General features: G+C 40.8%; 1 protein-coding gene and 1 long non-coding RNA gene across 8 annotated transcripts in view; one reads left to right on the top strand and one right to left on the bottom strand.

Moving 5' to 3' along the window:
* The window catches only part of SMYD3 (SET and MYND domain containing 3), a 768,831-nt gene extending 750,519 nt beyond the window's left edge, over positions 1 to 18,312 (top strand). For 3 of the 4 annotated variants that reach the window (XM_054694959.1, XM_054694960.1, XM_037510322.2), the window contains 2 exons: positions 4,250 to 4,358; positions 17,991 to 18,312. In XM_054694959.1, coding sequence (XP_054550934.1) covers positions 4,250 to 4,358; positions 17,991 to 18,092 — 211 coding nt within the window. In that variant the 3' untranslated portion in view covers positions 18,093 to 18,312. The remainder of the gene's footprint in view (positions 1 to 4,249; positions 4,359 to 17,990) is intronic. The other variant, XM_054694961.1, reaches the window with a different exon arrangement.
* Positions 6,655 to 20,383, bottom strand: part of LOC119244543 (uncharacterized) — a 31,946-nt gene continuing 18,217 nt past the window's right edge. For 2 of the 4 annotated variants that reach the window (XR_008551768.1, XR_005125079.2), the window contains 4 exons: positions 12,205 to 12,282; positions 8,983 to 9,050; positions 8,514 to 8,611; positions 6,655 to 6,897 (listed from right to left, as the gene is read on the bottom strand). This is a non-coding gene — a long non-coding RNA (uncharacterized LOC119244543). The remainder of the gene's footprint in view (positions 6,898 to 8,513; positions 8,612 to 8,982; positions 9,051 to 12,204; positions 12,283 to 20,383) is intronic. The other 2 variants (XR_005125080.2, XR_005125078.2) reach the window with 1 other exon arrangement.

Raw genomic sequence — 20,383 nt, 5'->3', positions numbered from 1 at the left:
GGCCTCCCCAGTGGCGCAGCGGTTGAGTGCTGGGCTGCGAAGCTGCCTGCAGCCTCTGCAGCGCAGGTTCGATCCCTGGCCACCAACGAGGTTCCATCCCACATGGTGCGACAGACCTCTCCTGCCAGGCCCGCTGTTCTCCTCAGCAGTGTACTTCGTCAGTCTGCCTGTTCTGCTCCCTGCTCTGGCTCTGGTGAATTCTCTCACCCTCCCATGCTTCTGAATGTACCCAGTGCTTGTATAAATAAATAAATAAATCTTAAAAAAAAAAGATTTATTTATGCATGCAAGAACTGGGGTACAGGTCAGAGGTGGGGGGTCATAAGAGGATTCACCAGCAACAGAGTGGGGAGCAGAACAGGTGGATCTACTGAAACATACTGCTGAGGGGAGCAGTGGGCTAGTCAGGAAAGGTTTGCTGTGCCATGTGGGCCACCTCCCTGGCTGAGGATCAAACTCGTGCTGCAGTGGCTGCCAATAGCTTCATAGTGCTGCACATTAACTACTTGTGCCACCAGGGAAGTCCCTGGTTGTCCCATTTTAGTGACACTAAAATAGACCAGTAGGTTCAGATTGTAACAAACCAATCTCTCCATGTTAAAATTCTCTTTCCATCTGTGATCTTCTGGTTTCATCCACTGATACTTTTTTCTGGATCACTTCCTCGGAAGTTAAATAATGGTGGTCTACTTCTAGCACTATTTTAAAATTCATATAGTGGGGCTATCTGGTAACTGTCATACAATTTATGTAGGCAAGTTAAATTCCCCTTTTAAATTCAATAATATGTTTTAAATCCATTCTTAAAAACATAGCCCTCAACCAGAACTGTTATTTTTTTCTTCCCAATAAATACCAAAAGGGTAATAAAACACTGTGATTGATAATTATATCTTGTAGAAAACCCTCACAACATAAGGCCAGCCATCAGGTATTTTCTTCTCTATATTCTTTTAACTTGAGTCATTCCAGTTCTTTGACTCTCAGTCTCCTTGTAAAATATAGGAGCAAGATCTTGGTGCTTATGGCACTGAGTTTAAGCTAGTGTGTATGCTGCTACCTTCCTCGGCTTGTTTAAACACATTCCTTCCTAGGAACTTATTCACCATGCAAACACCAAAGGCGATTTTCCCATTCTTGGTCCAGCGTTCTGGAGCATGTGGCTGCTAGCATTATTCTTATGAAAAGAACATTTCTAACACCCAAGCAAGTGGAATACCTTGTCAGATAACGTTGTTATTACATAGTTTGCTGGCATTTCGCATGACGGTGTTCTAAATCTGCATCTTGGAGTCAGCTCTGACTCCACGGAACCCCAGCAGATTTCCAGGTCCTGTTGAATCAGCTGTAAAACATTTCTTTCACATCAGCCCTTTCTCTTCTGTTATCATGACCACCTTCCTGCCTCAAATCTCTCTACCTTTCAGGTTTCTTCTCCAATTTTCTTTTGTTTCCAATTCTGATGAAATGCTCTCAGCTTCATGCAGTGTGCCTGGCTTTGCATTTCTGCCTCTGCACAGCCTGGCTTCAAGTGTCCCTTTCATTCCTCACCAGAGCGGCCAGTCCCTTCCCACGCCCCCTGTGCTTGTCCCAGGAGCCTGTCAGCTCCCCAGTCTACACTGGTTCAAGCTCTGATGCTCCAAGAAACCCTGTGATCACCACGCTCTGGCTGCCTCTGGAGCACACATCCTCTGTGCCACAGTCTGGCAGCCCCCACCATCTCTTGGTGCCCTCACTTCGTTTGCCCCATTTCTGCAACGAGAATGTACACTCGCCAAGGCCAAGGGCTCCCCATGAACTTCTCTACATCTGTCCCCAACGAGGCTCAGAGCCAGCACCTCGTGGGTGCACCTTGCCCTGGCCTTCCCTCGCAAGCTTCCCTTTAGTCTTTCTGGTGCTCCGGCACCCCAATTCCTTCTCTGGTTCAGGCTCTCAGGCTGGCCTAGATTTTTTACAGTCCTGTGATTGAATGCCACTCACAGGCCCTCCTCTCTCCTCATCATTGTCACACCAGTAAAGTTGATGAACTTCTCCCAGCAGGAGTGAGCATCACCGGTTTTCCTTGGGGCACTATTGGAGCCAGTGATCGTGATTCTTATTCCATATGTCAGCTGGGAGGGCTCCAGAAACGACGCAGGCCCAGGACCTGCATGCCTGCCGGAGCGGAGACCGCTCTGCAAATATTTATGGGCAGGTCACTCAAAGACACTTCCTCCTCATCCTCTCCCATGAAACGCCTCATTATTTAATATCTTCAAGAAACCAGAGCAGGTACCTGACATGTCGTAATTAGGCACCGCTTTCTCTGCCACCATAGAACCAAAGATTTTCTTTCCTTCTTTTTACTGACATGACAGACAGCCACTTAGTGGAATGATTATTTGTATAAAATTACTTTTTGGCCTTTAAATTTAATTATGTCATATTCGTAGCAATAAAATAAAATCCTAAGTCCAGGTGTGCTTTATAAGGGAAGTGTCCAGGCCAATTACCTTCTGATAATGGCGTCCTGTACTTAAGCTTTTGTCTGCAGCTCTTCAAATCTTTTCCACACAAGTAGATAATGATGTTCATTTTGTCAGGGGTGAGAGGTGAAGCGATTGATCTCCTGGCATATTTGAAGAAAAATCCAGGACCCAGGTGTCTCTTTTGTCCTTCCCCTCCTTCCCTTTTCAGTTCTTTAAGTGGCCAACCTTCTATTCATGTAAATGCCTCCCTCTCTTTCTACTTTTTTAAGAGCTTTAATGGAAAAAAATTTCTATATCACATTTCATGAGGGGAAGAGCTGCGGTGCCAGGAGAGGGAAGGGTTCGCGAATAGTGTACACTCGCCAGAGAACACGTGTCTCTTCTGGTAAACCTACCTCCTCGCCACTATATAGAAATAGTAGGACTTAAATATGGGTTCCACGAGTTCATAAATGAAAAGCAGTTAAAACAGCACCCATCGCAAGCTCTGTGTAAGTCGCGGCCTGGAGGGTTATGTCTAAGAGCAGGTTATGTGTGGGCTGACATTCCTGACAGGCACCTGTCGTCTCTGGAGAAGCAGCCGGGTGGTGTGTCCTCGCTTGTACTAAGTTTGAATGCACTTCCCTTCTCCCCTCACAGCCCAGTCTTCCCAACCCCTTGGGAGCCGGTTTAAGTCCTCTTACCTCCTCCAGGCCCACCCATCCGTCACCTTCTCGCTTCATACTTGAAGTCAATAAACTTGAATTGAGCTTTCCCCTATACTGAGATAGATGTCATTTGGGCACTAAATCATGCTCTGTCCTATAATAGTTTTGAGTGTTGTATGAATATTTGTTTATCTTGTGTCTAATGGGATTTGGGGGTCCTAGAGAAAAGCCCATATGTATGTATGTATGTGTGTATGTATGTATGCATATACACACACACACAAGGTAGTATTTCCCTGCTGCCACACATATAGCAAGAGTTCAGTAGACACTAAGAACAAAGGTCACGGAGGGTGGAAGAGGTCAAACTATACATTTATTGAATATAGTATAATAATTGATTGAAATTGAAATAACACTGGATGTGAAACACAGCCCTAAGTTTGCATTTTTTGTCCACTGCAACACCCTATTCTATTGTGTGGGTGAAAATGCTCGACTGTGCATCACGTTGCTCCTACAGACAGGACATCATGGCCAACACAGATGGGGCACCTGAATGAACAGCTCTGTAGTCCAGTGCGAGGAGAAGATAAATAGACCAGAGCCTATGAGAAAGGTGAACTATGATGAACTGCGCAACTAAAATTCAAAGGGCTTTGTAGTAAGCAGAGGGTGTGGTCTTATCCAGATGGGGAGTCCTGAGACCTTCCATTCATTCACTTCACTTAGTCGTTATCGAAAGTCTGTCTTCCTTTCCGAGACTGGCCTGGGTGCTGGAACTTCATGGAAGAGGCTGAAGATAAGATTAGCACCTGATCTTCCCACTCGCCTCCCAAAGAGCAATGCAGAGGTCCAAACTTGTTTCTCTTCTCTTGTGTTTATTTCAGAGGCATTCCCATCCTGTCTTTTCCCCCTCCTAATGCAAAAGGAATTGTGAGGAGCAGGAGCAGGAGGCTGATAATGTGCTTATTCCCCTCAGTATCACATTCTCCTGTTTGCAAAACTAATTTCCTCACAGTAGCTCATTAACATTCACAGCCAGTGTTTGCTCCCACTCCCATGGTCTCCCAGTGAAATGCCGGCTGCAATGGTAAGAGCTCCTGACACTGTTTGCCATTTGGTTTCTTTCAGGACCTTTTTCCCAGGATGCCATCCCGTCAGAGGTGTGCAGGTGATGAAAGTTGGCAAACTGCAGCTACACCAGGGCATGTTTCCCCAAGCCATGAAGAATCTGAGACTGGTGAGTGCCCAAGACTTCACTCAGTGCTGCTGGAGTTCCTTGTATGGCTATCGCTAGACTTCTTCCTTGTGACTTATATCAACTCTACTCCCATGTGCACGCATGTGTGCACGCACACACATACACACACACACTTGTGCACACATATACTTGCCAAAAATATTTACCGAACAGCTCTGAAAAAGGCACAACCAGACCCTGATTTATGATGTTAGTCAGTTTCTGTGGTTTAAACATGCTCACCATTAGCTGACTGTACACTATCAATATAAAATCAATCAGCTCACAGAAATGATGAAAATTTAACAATCAGCTCTTAAACTGGTGCAAAGAGGCCTCAGAACACTTCTGCACTGTGCCTCCCACCCCCCGAAAACAGGCCACCCTCCTCTGTGCCTCCCACCGATCGCCCACAAAGCAGAGTTCAACTCTCCTGCCTGTCTGCCCAGCTCCATGGCCATCTGTGTTCCGTCTACCTCAGGCCTCCTGCCCTCTCTGCATAGCTGTTGCCCACACCACCCTCACTGCTCACAAAGCTGCTTCTTCTTCCTTAAATGCCCTCTCCACCTCCACCCCCAGGATGAGCCAGAACTCTACTGATACTGTAAGCCCCAGCTCAAGTGTTGCTTTCTTTTTGTCTTCCTATCTATCTTTGCTCCCTCTGCCAATGGTGATACTATCAAAAGGAAATAGTGATACCTGGCACCCCTGACCATACCAACAGACTGTGAGATCTTTGTGATTATCTTTGTAACCAGCTGAGCACCTTACCATGGTGTGAACGTGTTGACAGAAAAATACTGTAAAGGAAAAGTCCTAAGTATTGATGTACCCATCCCATAAGTGTTTTATAAGTGATCAAATTCATACTTTCTGTTTCTGTGGGGCTAGAAAGTATTAATACTGCTCATCTCTGTACGATCTTCTCAGGTCTTCGTGACAGTTGACAGCCATATGAGCGCATGGGCCAGGCATTTTCATTTTCATTGATAATTGCAGGAGCTAAAGCTTGGGACATTCAAGAGCTTATCTAGAGTCACACTGAGGCAGAGCCAGATCTGGTCTGTTCAATTTAATTCAACATGTGTTGATTAAATGCTTCTATTAATCTGAATAGACTCAGTGTTGTCCTTAACAATTTAGTGGAGGAAACAGACATGTGAACTAGTCATTAAATCCAGGCTGGAATCCAAGGCTCTGTTCTTTTCCTCTAGACTAACCCATTGAAATAGATGAGGCTCTCTGGTCAGACTAAGTATGTAGAAATCTTTTCAGACCTACTGAGTTCCTGATTCAACTCAGAGGGGAAAAAAGGGCAAGAAATCTGAGGAGATTTGGATCTCTTCCATTTTTCATGTGAGGTTTTATTATTGCCACTGCTGCAGAACTCTAGAAGGAGACATCTTAGACCCTCAGCTACACAGGCAAGCCGAGCAAATCCAGACAGACACCTGGATGTGGGTTGATAGGATAGCAAGGCTGAGCTGGCTGTGCTGGCCATCACCAGACCTTCCGACTTTCCTACTGCCCAGTCCATTCTGTCTCCCTCTTGTCCTTTGTGTGAGGTTGCCCCACTTCCTCCAGAAGCTTTCCTTGGTAATCATTTAGGTACCTTCTGCTCTTGGTACCAAAGATAAATCCAAGCATGGACTCTGATAGCTGCCAAGTGAAAGGTTCAAGAAGCAACCTCAGAATGTCTGTTGTGAGACTTGGGGTGAAGTCATGGCCTTATCCCAAACTTCCTGTTTGGCTCAGAGAGAAGTCTGACTCTCTTGCTGGGTTCTGATTATCAACCAGAATGCAAGTGTGCAGCCCTGGCAATGCTGTCTAGTGAAGAGAGCCCTTGGGTGTAGACTCAGTGGGTTCAGATTTCAGTCCCACCATTCTGGATATAATTTTCCCATAGAATGGTTCTAGGAAGTAAATGAGAAATTGTTTTAGGAAGTAAATATTGTGTGAACTAAATATTGTGTGAGAGTGTATTTTGCCATATCCCGAGTATTTCAAAACTCTAAAAGATTATTTAAATAATTATTTAATACAGTTAATATTTAAATAAGTTACCCTTATTTGATTGTACCCCTACTACCTGGTCCCTTTAGCACTTAGTTTGTAATCAGGGGTTATGTGGTGAACAATTGAACAATTATGTTATATAACTTCTCCCCAATGGTTTGCATGCATATGCTATGTCTCCCCAAGGTAAATAGGAGATTCCTCAAGGAGTCCCAACTTATATACCTTTTGTGTCTCCTGGTGCCACCTAACAGATAATCCCCCAATACAACAAGTTCTGTAAAATGCAGACTTGAATGGCTAGATTTCTTTAATGAATAGAGGACCATCCTGGCCCTATTCTTTTTAGCTGCATATTGCTAATAAATCAGATTTTATGACCTTTGCCGACCATTTGATAGCAGAGAGACACACTGAATATGGCTATCTCTTCACTAGCTCATATGACCTGTGAGTGTCAACGTAGGTCAGTATCATTCTGCAGAAAGCTTCTCTTCTTGAACTTTCTCAAGGCTCAGGTAACCTAAAGAGGGAAAGGGAAAGATGTGGTCTTTGCTTTTGAAACTGATGTTCTCTGCCTGGAATGCCTACATAGTCTTTCTTGTCCTAGAAACTCTGGAACTAATGGGATGAAATAGCTTGAAAAGACTTTCAAAGGCCGAGTTTGCAACAGAAATCAGAGAAGCTTCAGAAACAGAAATTTTTTGCAGATTCAATTAGGCCCCAGCCTCCTCCAGGAAAGGAATTCACTTAGTCCAGCTCTGATTTGGTTTAGGTTTCTATCTCCACTGGGCTCAGCTGAAATTTGTGTGATTGCTGCCACAGGACTGTCCTGGAGTCCCTTCACAGTGCTTCCCTCCTGCTTTCTCCTGTCTCTAATCTACTTTCATTTCTTTCCATTTATTTCTTGGAAGAATTTTGTTAGCCACTAATTTGACTTTTTCAACCTCAGAGGCAACAGTCCTCATCTGGGCTGTCTTATCAGTGAGGCTATTTCTTTTCTGTGAGTTTTGCTCACTGCCAGCTCCTTCCCCCTGGGCCAGACTAGCTGCTTTGTTAGCGTGCTTTCTTAGCTGAAATAAGATAGGGAAAAAAATCAGACTTCTTTCCCCTCAAAAACCACTTTTGTATTTAAGTGTAAATTTCCTACATTAAGCATAATAATTTTCCCTTTCTCATTTCATTTTGTTGAAATATTTTAATCTTGAGGATCTTTAGCTTCTCCTAGACCTGAATAGAGCACTCAGGTCCCACGTCCTGGACATTGCTCCCACAGTTGTTAGCTACTCCAGCACATCCAGGGAAGCCAAAGGACCTCCATGCTCATCTGTCTGTTCTTGCCTGCACCCTGATTTAGAGCTCCCGCCATCATTAATTTATAGCATACAATTCTATTGTTCTCATTTGCTAGTCTGCTTCAGTTATTCTTTTTTTTTTTAAGATTTATTTTTATGCATACAAGAGCTGGGGTACAGGCCAGAAGTGCGAGAGATGAGAGGATTCACCAGAGACAGAGTGGGGCACAGAACAGGCAGATTGACTGAAATACATTGCTGAGGGGAGCAGCAGATGAAGCAGGAGCGGTCTGCTGCGCCATGTGGGCAGCTCCCTAGCTGGGGATTGAACTTGTGCTGCAATGGCTGCGGACAGCATCATAGGTTATGTCTTAACCCCTTGTGCCACCAGGGAGGCCCCGCTTCAGTTATTCTTAACCTCTCTTTAGTTATATTCTTTCTAGGAATCCCATGAGAAAACTAAATGACCATAGAAAAATGTACACACACACAACATTTGGTGTATTGGATGGGGAATGAGGGTTCAGGAACAGCCTGAAGTTTCTCCATAGATTCCCTAAGTGCCCACAGTCTTGAAGCTATATGACTTCCCTCTAAATGTGCAGCATCACACCTTAACATGTGGGCAGATGTGAAGGAGAACATGAGGGCATACAACGATAATGTGCCCTCCAAAGAATTGCTTGGAATTCCTCCCCTGATATTTATGAATGTTCCCTATTGCCCTTGAAATAAAGAAATTGATTTCGAAAGTATATTTCTGAACCAAAAAAGAATATGTAAGAGAATATGAAAGTAATAATAATTAAGTCATATTAAAGGAAACAAGCAGAAATTTACCTACCAGAAAGTATAAGCCCATCAATAACAAGAAATCAGGTGAGGAACCTGGATTCATATCCGCGCTTGCCAGTAACAATGTGTCATTCTTCCATTCTCCTGCTAGAGCAATATCAGAGAAAGCCAGCTAAAATGAGGGCTTAAATAAAATTCAGAATTTCAGCAGAATACTCAAACTGTCCAGGCTTATTTGAAAATCACTCATTATACCAAGAACCAGGAAGATCTCAAGCTTAATATATTTAAAAAAAAATTCAATCTAGGCCAAGTCCAAGATAACAGATATTTTTATTTTCTGACATAGATATTTTAAAAATAGCCATCATAAAAATATTTAAGTGGGAAGTTACAAACAATTTCAAAACAAATGGGGAAAAAAAGTAGAAGGTCTCAACAAAGGAGTAGAAGATGTAAAGAGGCAGCAAATAGAAACTTAAGAACTGGTCAATATAAATTAAAATAAACAGACTTACCAACAAAATGGAAATGGCAGACAAACAAATTCGTGAACGGGAAGCTAGAATGATGGCAGCTATCCAATCTGAAAAACAGAGAAAATGCTTCAGTATATATGTCTTTTACCTCCTTGTCTCAAGTTAATTCTTAAGTATTTTATTGTATTAGATGCTACTGCACCTAACAGAGACCAATTAAGAAAGATCAAACATTGGAGTTCCAGAAGAAGAAGAGAAAGGAGGAAGAGTGGAAAGAATTCTTTTTTTTTTTATGATTGAAAGTTTATTCATGTTGTAGCATGTATCCATTCATCTTGATTGCTGAATAATGTTCCATTGTATGGATATACATTTTATTTATCAATTCCTAAGTTGATGGACATTTTGGATTGTTTCCATTTTTTTGACCATTGTGAATAATGCTGCTGTTAATACTTATGGGCAAGTTATTGTGTGAACATTTGGTTTCATTTCCCTTGGTATACACCTTAATGAAATAATGGTGGAAGCATCTAGACTGGAAAGGAAGAAGTAAAATTATCTCTATTCACAAGAAGGCATAATCTCATATGTATAAAACCCTAATGATGTCACAAAAAAAACTGTTAAAATAAATAAATTCAGTCAAATAATATAAATTTTCAGTCTAAAATAAAAAATTGCTGGAGATTTAATATACCAAATGGTGACAATAGTTAATAGTATATTTATATTTGAAAGTTGCCAAAGAATAATCTTAAAAGTTATCACAAGAAAAATTATTACTTATAAATATGTGTTGATAGATATTAACTAGACTTATTATGGTGGTCACTTTGCATTATATACAAATGTACACCTAAAAATAATATAATGTTGCTTGCTTAAATAATGATAATAACAGTAATAATAAAAATAATAACAAATAAATTCAGTAACATAGCAGGATATAAAGGTAAGATGCAAAAACCCACTTGCGTTTCCATTTAGTGACAGTGACTAATTCAAGAAGGAAATTAAGAAAACAGTTGCATTTATAGTAGCAGTAGCTACTTAAGAATTAACTGAAGCCAAGGAGATAAAAGACTTATACACTGAAAATTATAAAAAAATACTGAAAAAAATTAAAGGAGTCATATAAAGAGTAAAAGTTCATGTTCATGGTTGAAAGACTTAATACTGCTCAAAGAAAACTATGGACTCAGAGCAATCTCTATCAAAATCCCAATGATTTTTTTTTTCAGAAAGAGAAAACTGCTCCCTGAAATTCATATGAAACCTCACAGGACCTTAGTAGTTACAGTAATCTTGAAAGTGAAGGAAAAATGTGAAAGATTCATATTTTCTGATTTGAAAATTTACTTCAAAACTACAGTAATCAAAAGAGTATGGTACTGGCATAAAGAGAGCTGCTCATGTATGAAATACTGTTCAGTCATAAGAAAAGACAAAATGACGCTTTTTACAGAGAAATGAAAGGAGTTCAAGGGAATTATGTATAGGAAAACAAGGCAGTATTACAAAGACAAATATTAAACATATAGTGGATGAGTCAGCAAACTAACATACTTATAAAAACTAATGGACATTAATAAGTGAAGTGACGTTCCTGAGATTAATAGGGAAAAGGGATGGAGAAAAGATCAGGGGGATATAAGGATGGTGTTGGGGAAATAAAATAAGTATTTAAAGAAGTCTTTTATTTACTATAAAAGAAGACTACTTGCTGAGCAGAGACAGGCATCCTGCTGGGTCACCTGGGGCTGAGACAGAAAATTAACATATCCTAGCAAACAAAAAAATGAAGGATGTATTTCTTAATAGGCAAATAACTTAGGAAAACAAACAGCAGTTAAAGGTAGCTGTAAAAACTAGATGCTATGTATGAACCTGCTTTATTGTAATTGTACATTGGAATTCATCATTCTATGTTGTCATGTAGATCAAATAATCAAAACACTCCAGTGTTGCACCCATTCACAAAAAAAAAAAAAGACCAAAGAGATGAAATAGGGAACTGTCTCTTCAACCAATGCTGCTTTAGTTTTTTAAGCACCCTTCTGTATCATGTATTTCTAAAAAGTAACTCATGAATTAAAAACCTAAATAGAGGTGCTAAACTATACAAAAATCTTACATGAGAATATAGAGGAACAAACTCAGGACATTGGATTTGGCAGTGATTTTTTTCATATGACCCCAAAGGAACTGGCAATGAAAGAAAAATATAGGCAGATTGGACTTCATCAAAATTTAAACCTTTTATACATGCAAGGACACTCTCAATAGAGTAAAATGGGACAAAATATTTGCAAGTCACATATCTGATAAGGGATTACTATCTAAATGTATATACAGATGCAGCAAAAAGCAGTTAAAAGACGGCCAAAGGACTTCAGTGGACATTTAAAAGAGAAGATATACAACTGGCAAAAAAAAGCACATAAATGATACTTAACATCACTAATTGTTAGGAAATCAAAACCACAATGAAATATTACTTCTCACCCATTCAATGGCTATTATCAACAGTGTTGGTGGGCATGGAGAAATTGGAACCCTTCTGAACTACTAAGAGGAATGCAAAATGATGCAGCCACTGTAGAAAAATAGTGTGGTAGTCCCCTACCAAACACAAAAACAACAAAGCATAGAATTACTATTTGATCAGCAAATCCACCTCTGTGTATGTACACAGAAGAAATGAAAGCAGGCACCTGACCAGTGGTCAGAGCAGCATTGTTCACGATAGCCAAAGAATGGGAACAATTTGGCAATTCATGAACAGATGACTAGACAAACAAAATTTGGGCTATTTATTGGGCTATAATAATGGAATATTATTCAGCCTTGAGAAGGAAATAATTTCTGACACAGGTGATCATATATTTGAACTTTTAAAACATTACATTAACAGAAGAAATCCAGCCACACAGGAACAAAAATTGTATTGTTCCACTTACACGATGTAACTCAGGAAATAGATAGAAGACAGAAAATAGAATGGTGGTCACCAGAGCCTGGAGAGAGAGTATATAGGTGAGCAGTGGGGCCACTTTCAATTTGGGATGGATGCAGAATCTCTGGATATGAAAAGTGGTGATGGTTACATGACAATATGAATGAATGCAATGCTGCTAAACTTTAAGTGTTTAAAATGGTAAATTTTATAATGTTATGTATAAGTTACCACAATAAAATATAATTCAAAAAAGAAATAATAATGGAAAACTCCCCAGATTTTGCAAAAATCATAAATACCTGCAGATTCAAGAAGCCAAGTAAATCCCAAAACAGGGGTGAAGGGGACCCACACTCAGACTCATTGTCATCAAACTTCTGAAAATGAAAGACAGAGAAAATGTCTTACAAGCAGCAAGAGTATGCTGATGCCTTGCTTATAGGAGAAAAACAATTCAAATTGTAGCAGTGTTCTTATCACAAACCATGAAGATTAGATGAAAGGGGCACAACTTTTTTTTTTTTCCCAATGATAGAAAAGAGTTGTTGATGTATCAGTTTTTATTTATACAGCAAAAATAGATGACTGGATCAAGAAAATGTGGTCCATATACACCATGGAATATTACTCAGCATTCAAAAAAGATAAACACATGCAATTTGCAGCAACATAGATGGCGCTGGAAGGGATCATGCTCAGCGAAATAAGCCAGAAAGAAAAAGAAAAATACCAGATGGTCTCACTCATAGCAGGAATCTAGAAAACCTAATAAGGGACCAGGAAGAAGAATAACTATAGGAAAGAAAAAATCAAAATCAACAGACAACTATGAACCAGAGACACACTATGGGGTGGGGGTGGAGAAAGGAGGGATTGGGGTCAAAATAAGGGGGTTGCAATTGTATGGGGAATATAAAAATAAAATTAAAAAAGAAGAATGAAAGGGAAATCAAGACATTCTCATATGAAAGGAAACTAAGAGAACTTGTCACAAGTAGATGTAGTCTAGAGAGATAGCTGCAGGATGTCTCTGAACCAAAATAGTTCAAAATAAAAATTTTTTTTTAAAAAAAGGAATCTTGGCACATCAATAAGGAGGAAAGAACATGATAACAAAATTATGGATAAAACAGACTTTCATTTGCCTGTGAAATTTCTAGATTGTTTGACTGTTATAGCAAATATTATAATACTGTCTAATGTGTTCTAAATGTATAGAGTAGAAACATTTAGGTTAATAATATTCCATTCAGCCCAGGGTAAGGGACATAACTGGGGGAAAGGGTTCCTGAACTGGTAAAATGACCACACGAGTAGAGGGTGGTAAGTCTGTACTTACAAATGAAAGTCATACAAAGGATTATACTCAAAAACACCACCGAATGGAATTCTTAAAAAAGCTTAAGTAATTCACAAGAGATGCAGGAAAAATAAAATAGAAACAAATAACAGAATAAACAAAAAACAAAAAGTAAAATAACTCAACAAACCCTAATACATCAGTAACCACATTAACTATGTGTTATTTAAAAAAAATGAAAGTTGTCCAAACATCCAATTTATGATAGGTTACTAGATGGACTTTAAAAAAATAACCCAACTAATGCTTGCTACCTACAAGAAACTCAGTTTAAATATAATTATTTAGGTATAAAAACACCATTAACCCAAAGAAAGCTTGAGTGGCAATAGCATCAGTTAAGTAGACTTTAGAGCAAAGAAAATTTTACTAAAGACAGAGAGGAATGTTATATGATGAACAAAAAAAGTAGGAAGAGTATCCAGCAACCTTAAATGTGTATGGAACAAACATGGTTTTCGCATAGAATTCATCTAGTCCAATCTCCTCTTTATTTATTTTTTTAAAGATTTATTTATTTATGCATTCAAGAACTGGGGTAGAGGCCAAAGGTGGAGGGTGGGGGGAGAGGTGAGAGGATTCACCAGAGACAGAGTGGGGAGCAGAACAGGTGTATTGACTGAAAGACACTGCAGAGGGGAGCAGCTGGGGAGACAGGAGAGGTCTGCTGTGCCACAGGCGGGGGATCAACCTCACGCTGCAGAGGCTGCGGATTGCTTTATAGTGCTGTGCTTAATCCCTTGCGCCACCAGGGAGGCCCCCAATCTCCTCTTTAGTTAAGAAAACTGAGACTCAGGAAAGGAGATGTGATGTCCTAAGAGTCTCTTAGGTGCTTGATAAATATTCACTGGATTCGTTGACTGATCAGAGGTAGGACACAACTGCAGCTCTTTTTCTGGAGTCACTAATGCCCCTGGAAAGCAGACTTGATCTCATCGCTTCTGTAACTCCTCCCCAGGGGCCCTCGTCTGCCCCAGTCCCACCCTCCTCTGGGCAACCCAGCACCTTAATTCTGTCTCCCTGATGATGCCAGAGCTCATCTCAAAGTGAAGACCAGGTCTTAACTAATTGTAGCTGCTTAGACAATATTTAATGAATGAATGGATAGTTGTTTCCTTTAAGGAAATTTTACCTCCCAGGAGGATGGGTCCTTCTAGCGGATCCTACACTTTGACTTATTCAAGGTTTAGAGTAGAGCAGAGTCAGCAGGGACGCTGCTGAGCTCAGGAGGGTCATCAAAGGTTTTGGGATTTTCTGTTGCCCACTGTAAAGTGCTTTTGTGGCTCTAAAGCTGCCTAATATATTGGAGATATTGCTTCTTGCCTTTCCAGCTTTGGGTTCCTTGCCCCCTTCTCTGTCCACTTCCCCTCCTCCACTCTGTTTTCAGCCTGAGCTGTGCAGAATAAGAAAACTTGTGTGCATTTTCCCCTGTTGTGATTTACTTCCAGAGGTTATCATGCATATATTTCTTTTCTCTCTGAATTTTATATCCATATTTAAATCATGCTTGGGGAAGCCACTTATTAGATTCCCTCAGGCTCAGGGTAAGGAGTGTATGAGATTCTTGATAAGCTTAATAATTTTATATTAAAAATTAATAAGAAAGCTATATTGTTTGCAACTTGAAATCATAATTTGATTTAATTCATCTTATTTAATATATAGCCACACTTCTGAAGTTACTTAAAAAATGACATGAGATTGAAATCAGTTCTGGGGACCCCATCTTTATTCCTGAGTGGCAGACAATCTGTTGCTGCCATTTCTCATGTGACATTTAGCATCAGTACCTGGGTGAAGCAATCCCTCCCCCTTGGTGACTTCCAATGAGTCCTCTATGGAAGATTATGTGCAGGCTCTTTTTAAATGCTACCATTAAAAAAAATAAAATTTAATGGAAAGAGATAAGCTTTTCCCAGCACAAGCTGACTCCAATTTTATATTTCCTTAATCTGTTTCATATATTGCTGTAGGAAATTAAACCAAGACTGTCCTCTCTGACATACGCATGCATGGCAGTGAGGAGGGGCTGGCGGGAGGGAGCCATAGAGCTATAGGAAACAATTGCTCTGGTTTGTCAGAAACTTAATATAACTTTATTTTGTGGGGGAAATAGCCCTCCTCTTCTTATGGGTTGGAAGCAATGGCTGCCATGCAGAGCCAGGCAGAACCTATGGCCACGAGGCTCTTTTATGTCACAGCACTGTTGCCGCAGCGCACCAGTAGGCCTGGGAGATGTGCAGGATAAGGATCAAGTGTGAGTTTCCAGCTTCCATCCACACAACTTGACACATTGTTACACACACACACTCACACACACACACCAGCCACTGATATATTTTGCACATACTGAATTCTACCTCTTTCTTCTGTTCTTTCTCTCCTTTTCTCTTCTGCCCTGCCCATCACTCTGAGGAAATTGCAGTGTTCACTTGTTCATCATATTTATATTTGATTTTACTTTCCAGACAAATGATGGGGATATTTTTTCAGTATATTTAAATTGATCCTCGTCCCCAGCTATACTCATTTCCTCTGCTTCTAGCCACCTCTGTGGATAAGACCCTCTAATCTTACTATCTCAGATCTTAGCATCCACACCCACAGCTCGCCCACCGCCCCGTCTTGCTCCAGTGCTGCAGTCACTGCCGAGCGCAGATGCCACCCACAGAATCTTGAATGAGGAAGAAGACCCTGTCACCCCTCTGCATGTCTCATAAGCCCGGATAGGGCTAGAGGATTCCCTGGCACCCCACCTCAGTCGCTCAGTCGCTCCACTCTTTACTGGTGGAGGCTACACAGCACAGTCCTCGAATGAGCAGGGACTGAGTGCTGAGAGCCAGGTATTACTCTGAGCCTACCCCGCAGTCCAGACAAGAGGATGCCGGACCAGGAGGTCTTCATGCCGTTCCATAAGGAGCAGATGAGAGGGATGGAGTGAGAACTGGGGCAGGCCAGGCAGCTTCACTCCCTGCCTGTGGTTCAATAATTCCAGAATGACGGCAAGGCTGCTGGGAAAAACGGGTCTGCCCCCTTGATGAACAGGGAGACTCTGGATCAGTGCAATTAATGTTGGTCCTTAAGGATTAGATCTCTTCTTTTTTGCTTTTGTAACACTTTTTAATTGAGGCAACACTGGGTTACAACACAGTATATGATTTAGGGGTATAAGCTCGAACCTCTTTGGATATATGTTACCAAACCACACTCATCATCAAAGTACCTATAAGCTCCACCCTACAAAATTGGGTGACTTCTGAATTTGCTCCTCACCCCTCACCTTCCTCTTCCTTGAGTAGCCTCTATACAGCAATAGAGCTTCTTATACAGCAAAAGAAAATAAAGACTTATTAAAAAGAACCCTATTGAATGGGAGAAAATAGTTACACAATATATAACTGATAAGGGATTAATATCCAAGATATCTAAAAACCCATTTAGTTCAACAATTAAAAAAAACCCAATTAATAAATGGGCAGCAGATATGAACAGACAGTTCACTGAAGGGGCTGTCTAGAGGGTCTAAAAACATATGAAAAAATGTTTATTGTCCCTTCTAATAAGAGAAATGGAGGTTGAAATCACAATGAGATGCTGTCGCACACCTGTGAGAATGGTCCATATTAAAAAGAGCACCAACAGCATTGTTGGAGAGGATGCAGAGAAAGAGGGACCCTATTGCACTGTTGTGGGAATGTAAACTGGTGCAGCCATTACAAGTGCAATCTGGAATTACCTTAATAAACTGAAAATGGAAATACCTTATAACCCAGAAATCTTGGGCCTCTATCCAAAGAATATGAAACCATCAACATACAACTCCATATGTTCCATAGTGGTTATAGTAGCACTGCATACAACAGCTAGGATGTGGAAGCAGCCTCAGTACCCACCAACTAATGATGCATCAAGGAGATGTGATATATGCTATGGAGTACTATATAGCCATGAGAAAGGATGAAATGCAACCAATTTCAACAAAATGGAAGGAATTTAAGAGAATTATATGTAATAAGTCAGTCAAAACTATAAAAAGAAATATGGAGACATCTACATAACAGATGGTTCAGTAACATAAAACACTTTCAAGAGCCAGTGGACACCAGTAAGCATCCTGAGTGTGCATAGGTTAAGAAGGAGGGGGAAGGAAAGGGACAAGGGGATATAAGGGATAATGGGGGGCTCAAAATCCTAATGCTTGCAGGGAGTTTTTTAAAAACCTTATTAAACATAAAAGATTTAGTAATGGACTTGAAATGGAAAATGAAAGGAGTCTTAAAATATTGATGCTGTAATATCATATGACATGAAATGAATACAAAAATATGTGCCCATTGCCTATAGCTAATAATTGAATGCAGTATATAAAAGTGAAAATATATTTTAAGGTGGTAGCAACATGGTATTTTGTCCTTAACATTACTGAATCATTTCAGTAGTTCTTTGTAAACCTCGGTAATTATTCTCCAAGCCTATGTACTAACAATCTTTGAAGATCACTGTTGGGTTTCAAGCTGTGGTGTGAATTGAGTGGTGAGTCTGCTTTCTCAACACCACGTTAAATAGTCACCGTGGTCACTTCACATTCTGGGTTAGAGAATGATAGTGCTGCTCACACTGCAGACCTGTGGTGTCTCCAGACCCATAGACTCATGGGGAAGAGATGAGGAGGGACGGGGCCCTTCTACTTTGACATCCAGTCAGTCTTCTTTCCTTTCTCTTTAGGCTTTTGATATTATGAGAGTGACACATGGCAGAGAGCACAGCCTGATTGAAGACTTGATTCTGCTCTTAGAAGAATGTGATGCCAACATCAGAGCATCCTAAGGGAACCCAGTGGATGGAAGAGGGCTCACACCTTTATTGAATGCCTTACTGAGGTCGCACACTGTATGCTTTGTTTGCTGTGTGAAACCCCCCCCCCTTTGGAAATGCTATTCTATGTTTGTGCAGGTAATAAAGGCAGATGTATGGTTTGCAAACCACAAGAATCATTAGTTGTAGAGAAGCACCGTTGTAATAAACACGAAAATTTGTTTGAAAATGCCATCTAGCAGTTTCTTTCTTTGCTTACTAATTGGTGACTCTAATGTTCAAGATCTCAAAATTGAAAGTGATAATCCTATTAAATGCACAACAGAATAACTTAAAGCTTTTTCCTTGGCTATATACAAAGATAACTAGATAAAAATCAATGTTTTTCACATTTGTTTCAGAACAAAAACTTGATATCCTTTTTGACAAGAAGCAGAATTTTCAGATGTTGTCTTTACTCTGTCAGAAATGAGATGTGAGTTTGTTATCCATTTCCAAATACTCCTCCAACCCAAGAAGTTTTATCCCAAGTCCTAGTGTCACAGTGGCCCCTCCACCTGAGCAGCAGAGCATGAGGGCTTAAGCTATTTAGGTCTAAAGAACATTTAGCGAATTGGATGAAATCCATAGACCTTTATAGAAAAACATGAACATATGAGCAATTTGCTTTTAGGCTCAGGGATTTGTGAACTCCCTATGACCTATCAGTGGATTCTCTGGGGCCCTTCATCTAATAAAAAATAGATGCTACATTTCAGAAACTCTGGTGGGAATTGTATTGGTTTCTCATTTTAAATTCATTGGTGGGGGGTGGGGAAGCGTAACAGAAGGTGGGGACAGAACTCTGTCCATGGAGCGAGTTCACCCTGCGTGTGCCAATTTTCTGAATGAAATTTAACAGTCAGTGATGATGCCTGGATTAAGATATTTGCCTTCACACCTCCTAGAGAAAAGCATGATAGACTTAAATCCCTCTCAGCTGGCTTCTGGTTTTCTGGAGAAAACCACCCTGAAGAGGAAGGGTTTTCCTGCTTGCATCAACTTTCAATAGAAAGCAAACATTTAAGCCATGGTAAACATTTACTGAACAACTTTACAGCAGAAAAAATTTTGGAGAAGGGGGAGGGGATGGAGAACATAATTTAAAATCCAAGTCACCAGTGACTGACGATTTATTGCTGCCCCAGCCTCCATGACTGCTATTTCATTAATCCATAGTCATTGTAGCGGCAGGCCTTTTTCACATCAGTAACTTGACGCCATTAGTTGCTCCTCTGGGATGAGAACACATTTAAACTGAAAATGAACACGCTGGGCATAATTTATAGCCATGTCATATGAATGCCAAGAGTGCGGGGGAGGAAGGCTGCCTGGGAAACTGCTCGCTATGGGAGCTCAGGACTGGCCTCCTCTAGCCAGGCAAGAGCCGGGCGGGCAGAGAGGGCAGCCACACCCTGATGAAATCAGACAGCCACAAACCACAGAGGCCCTTCAGTCAAGCTTCACTGCTGGAGTGCAAGAGAAATCCCATCCATGCAAGTCCTCCCCTGAGTTGTGGCTTGAAAATTCTGTTCTGACCAATCAGGACTGACGCTACTCAGAGTAGCCCACTGGGTTTCAGGAGCAGAAAATTCTGGACATTGTCTGTGGAACATCATAAACTCTTATGACAAGCAAGCCTTGGTAGAAGCTTCAGGAAAACACTGAAGCCCTTCTTTGCCTGAGGTCTGTGAGAGCTCAAATTGGAGAAGCATGAGCAACAGAGTCCCCAGAGTGCAACACTCCCTTGACCTTTTTGAGGTTTGTAAGCATCTAAATGCCACTGGCTCACCATCAGCCAATTCAAAACCAGTTCAAACGATATCAAGAACCCATTCTCTGCCCTTCGTGTTTAGCTCGGCTCATCATCCGCCTCTCTTCAGCACAGCAACTCAGTTACTGTCTTTCCCTCATCTTTACTCAAAGAAGTTCTGTCTACTCACCCCCTGGCATCTTCCCTAAATTTCCACTATTTTTATTCCCGATCTGTACCCAGTCTTACTGCAGGTCCCTGCACCTCACCCTGACAATGACCCCCTCACTCATTTCCTAGCCTGTTATTCCTCCTGTTATCCATCCAAGCTGCCAGATTCTCCTTCCCAAGATACCTATTTTATCATTTCCTTTTATAACACCTCTACTCAAAAGGCTCTCCACTGCTTTTAGACTCAAAGTTCAATCTCCAAACTGGCTTTCATAGCCTCAAACGACCGAATCTTATACTCACCCATTCCCACGAGAACCTGCCACTCTAGCTATACCAG

Source organism: Talpa occidentalis, unplaced genomic scaffold (genome assembly GCF_014898055.3).
Source record: "Talpa occidentalis isolate TD23 unplaced genomic scaffold, MPIMG_talOcc4v2.1 talOcc4.14, whole genome shotgun sequence".
NCBI classification, from domain to species: Eukaryota; Metazoa; Chordata; class Mammalia; order Eulipotyphla; family Talpidae; genus Talpa; species Talpa occidentalis.
Note: the sequence above shows the minus strand (reverse complement) of the source record. Positions and strands in the feature narration are given on the sequence as shown.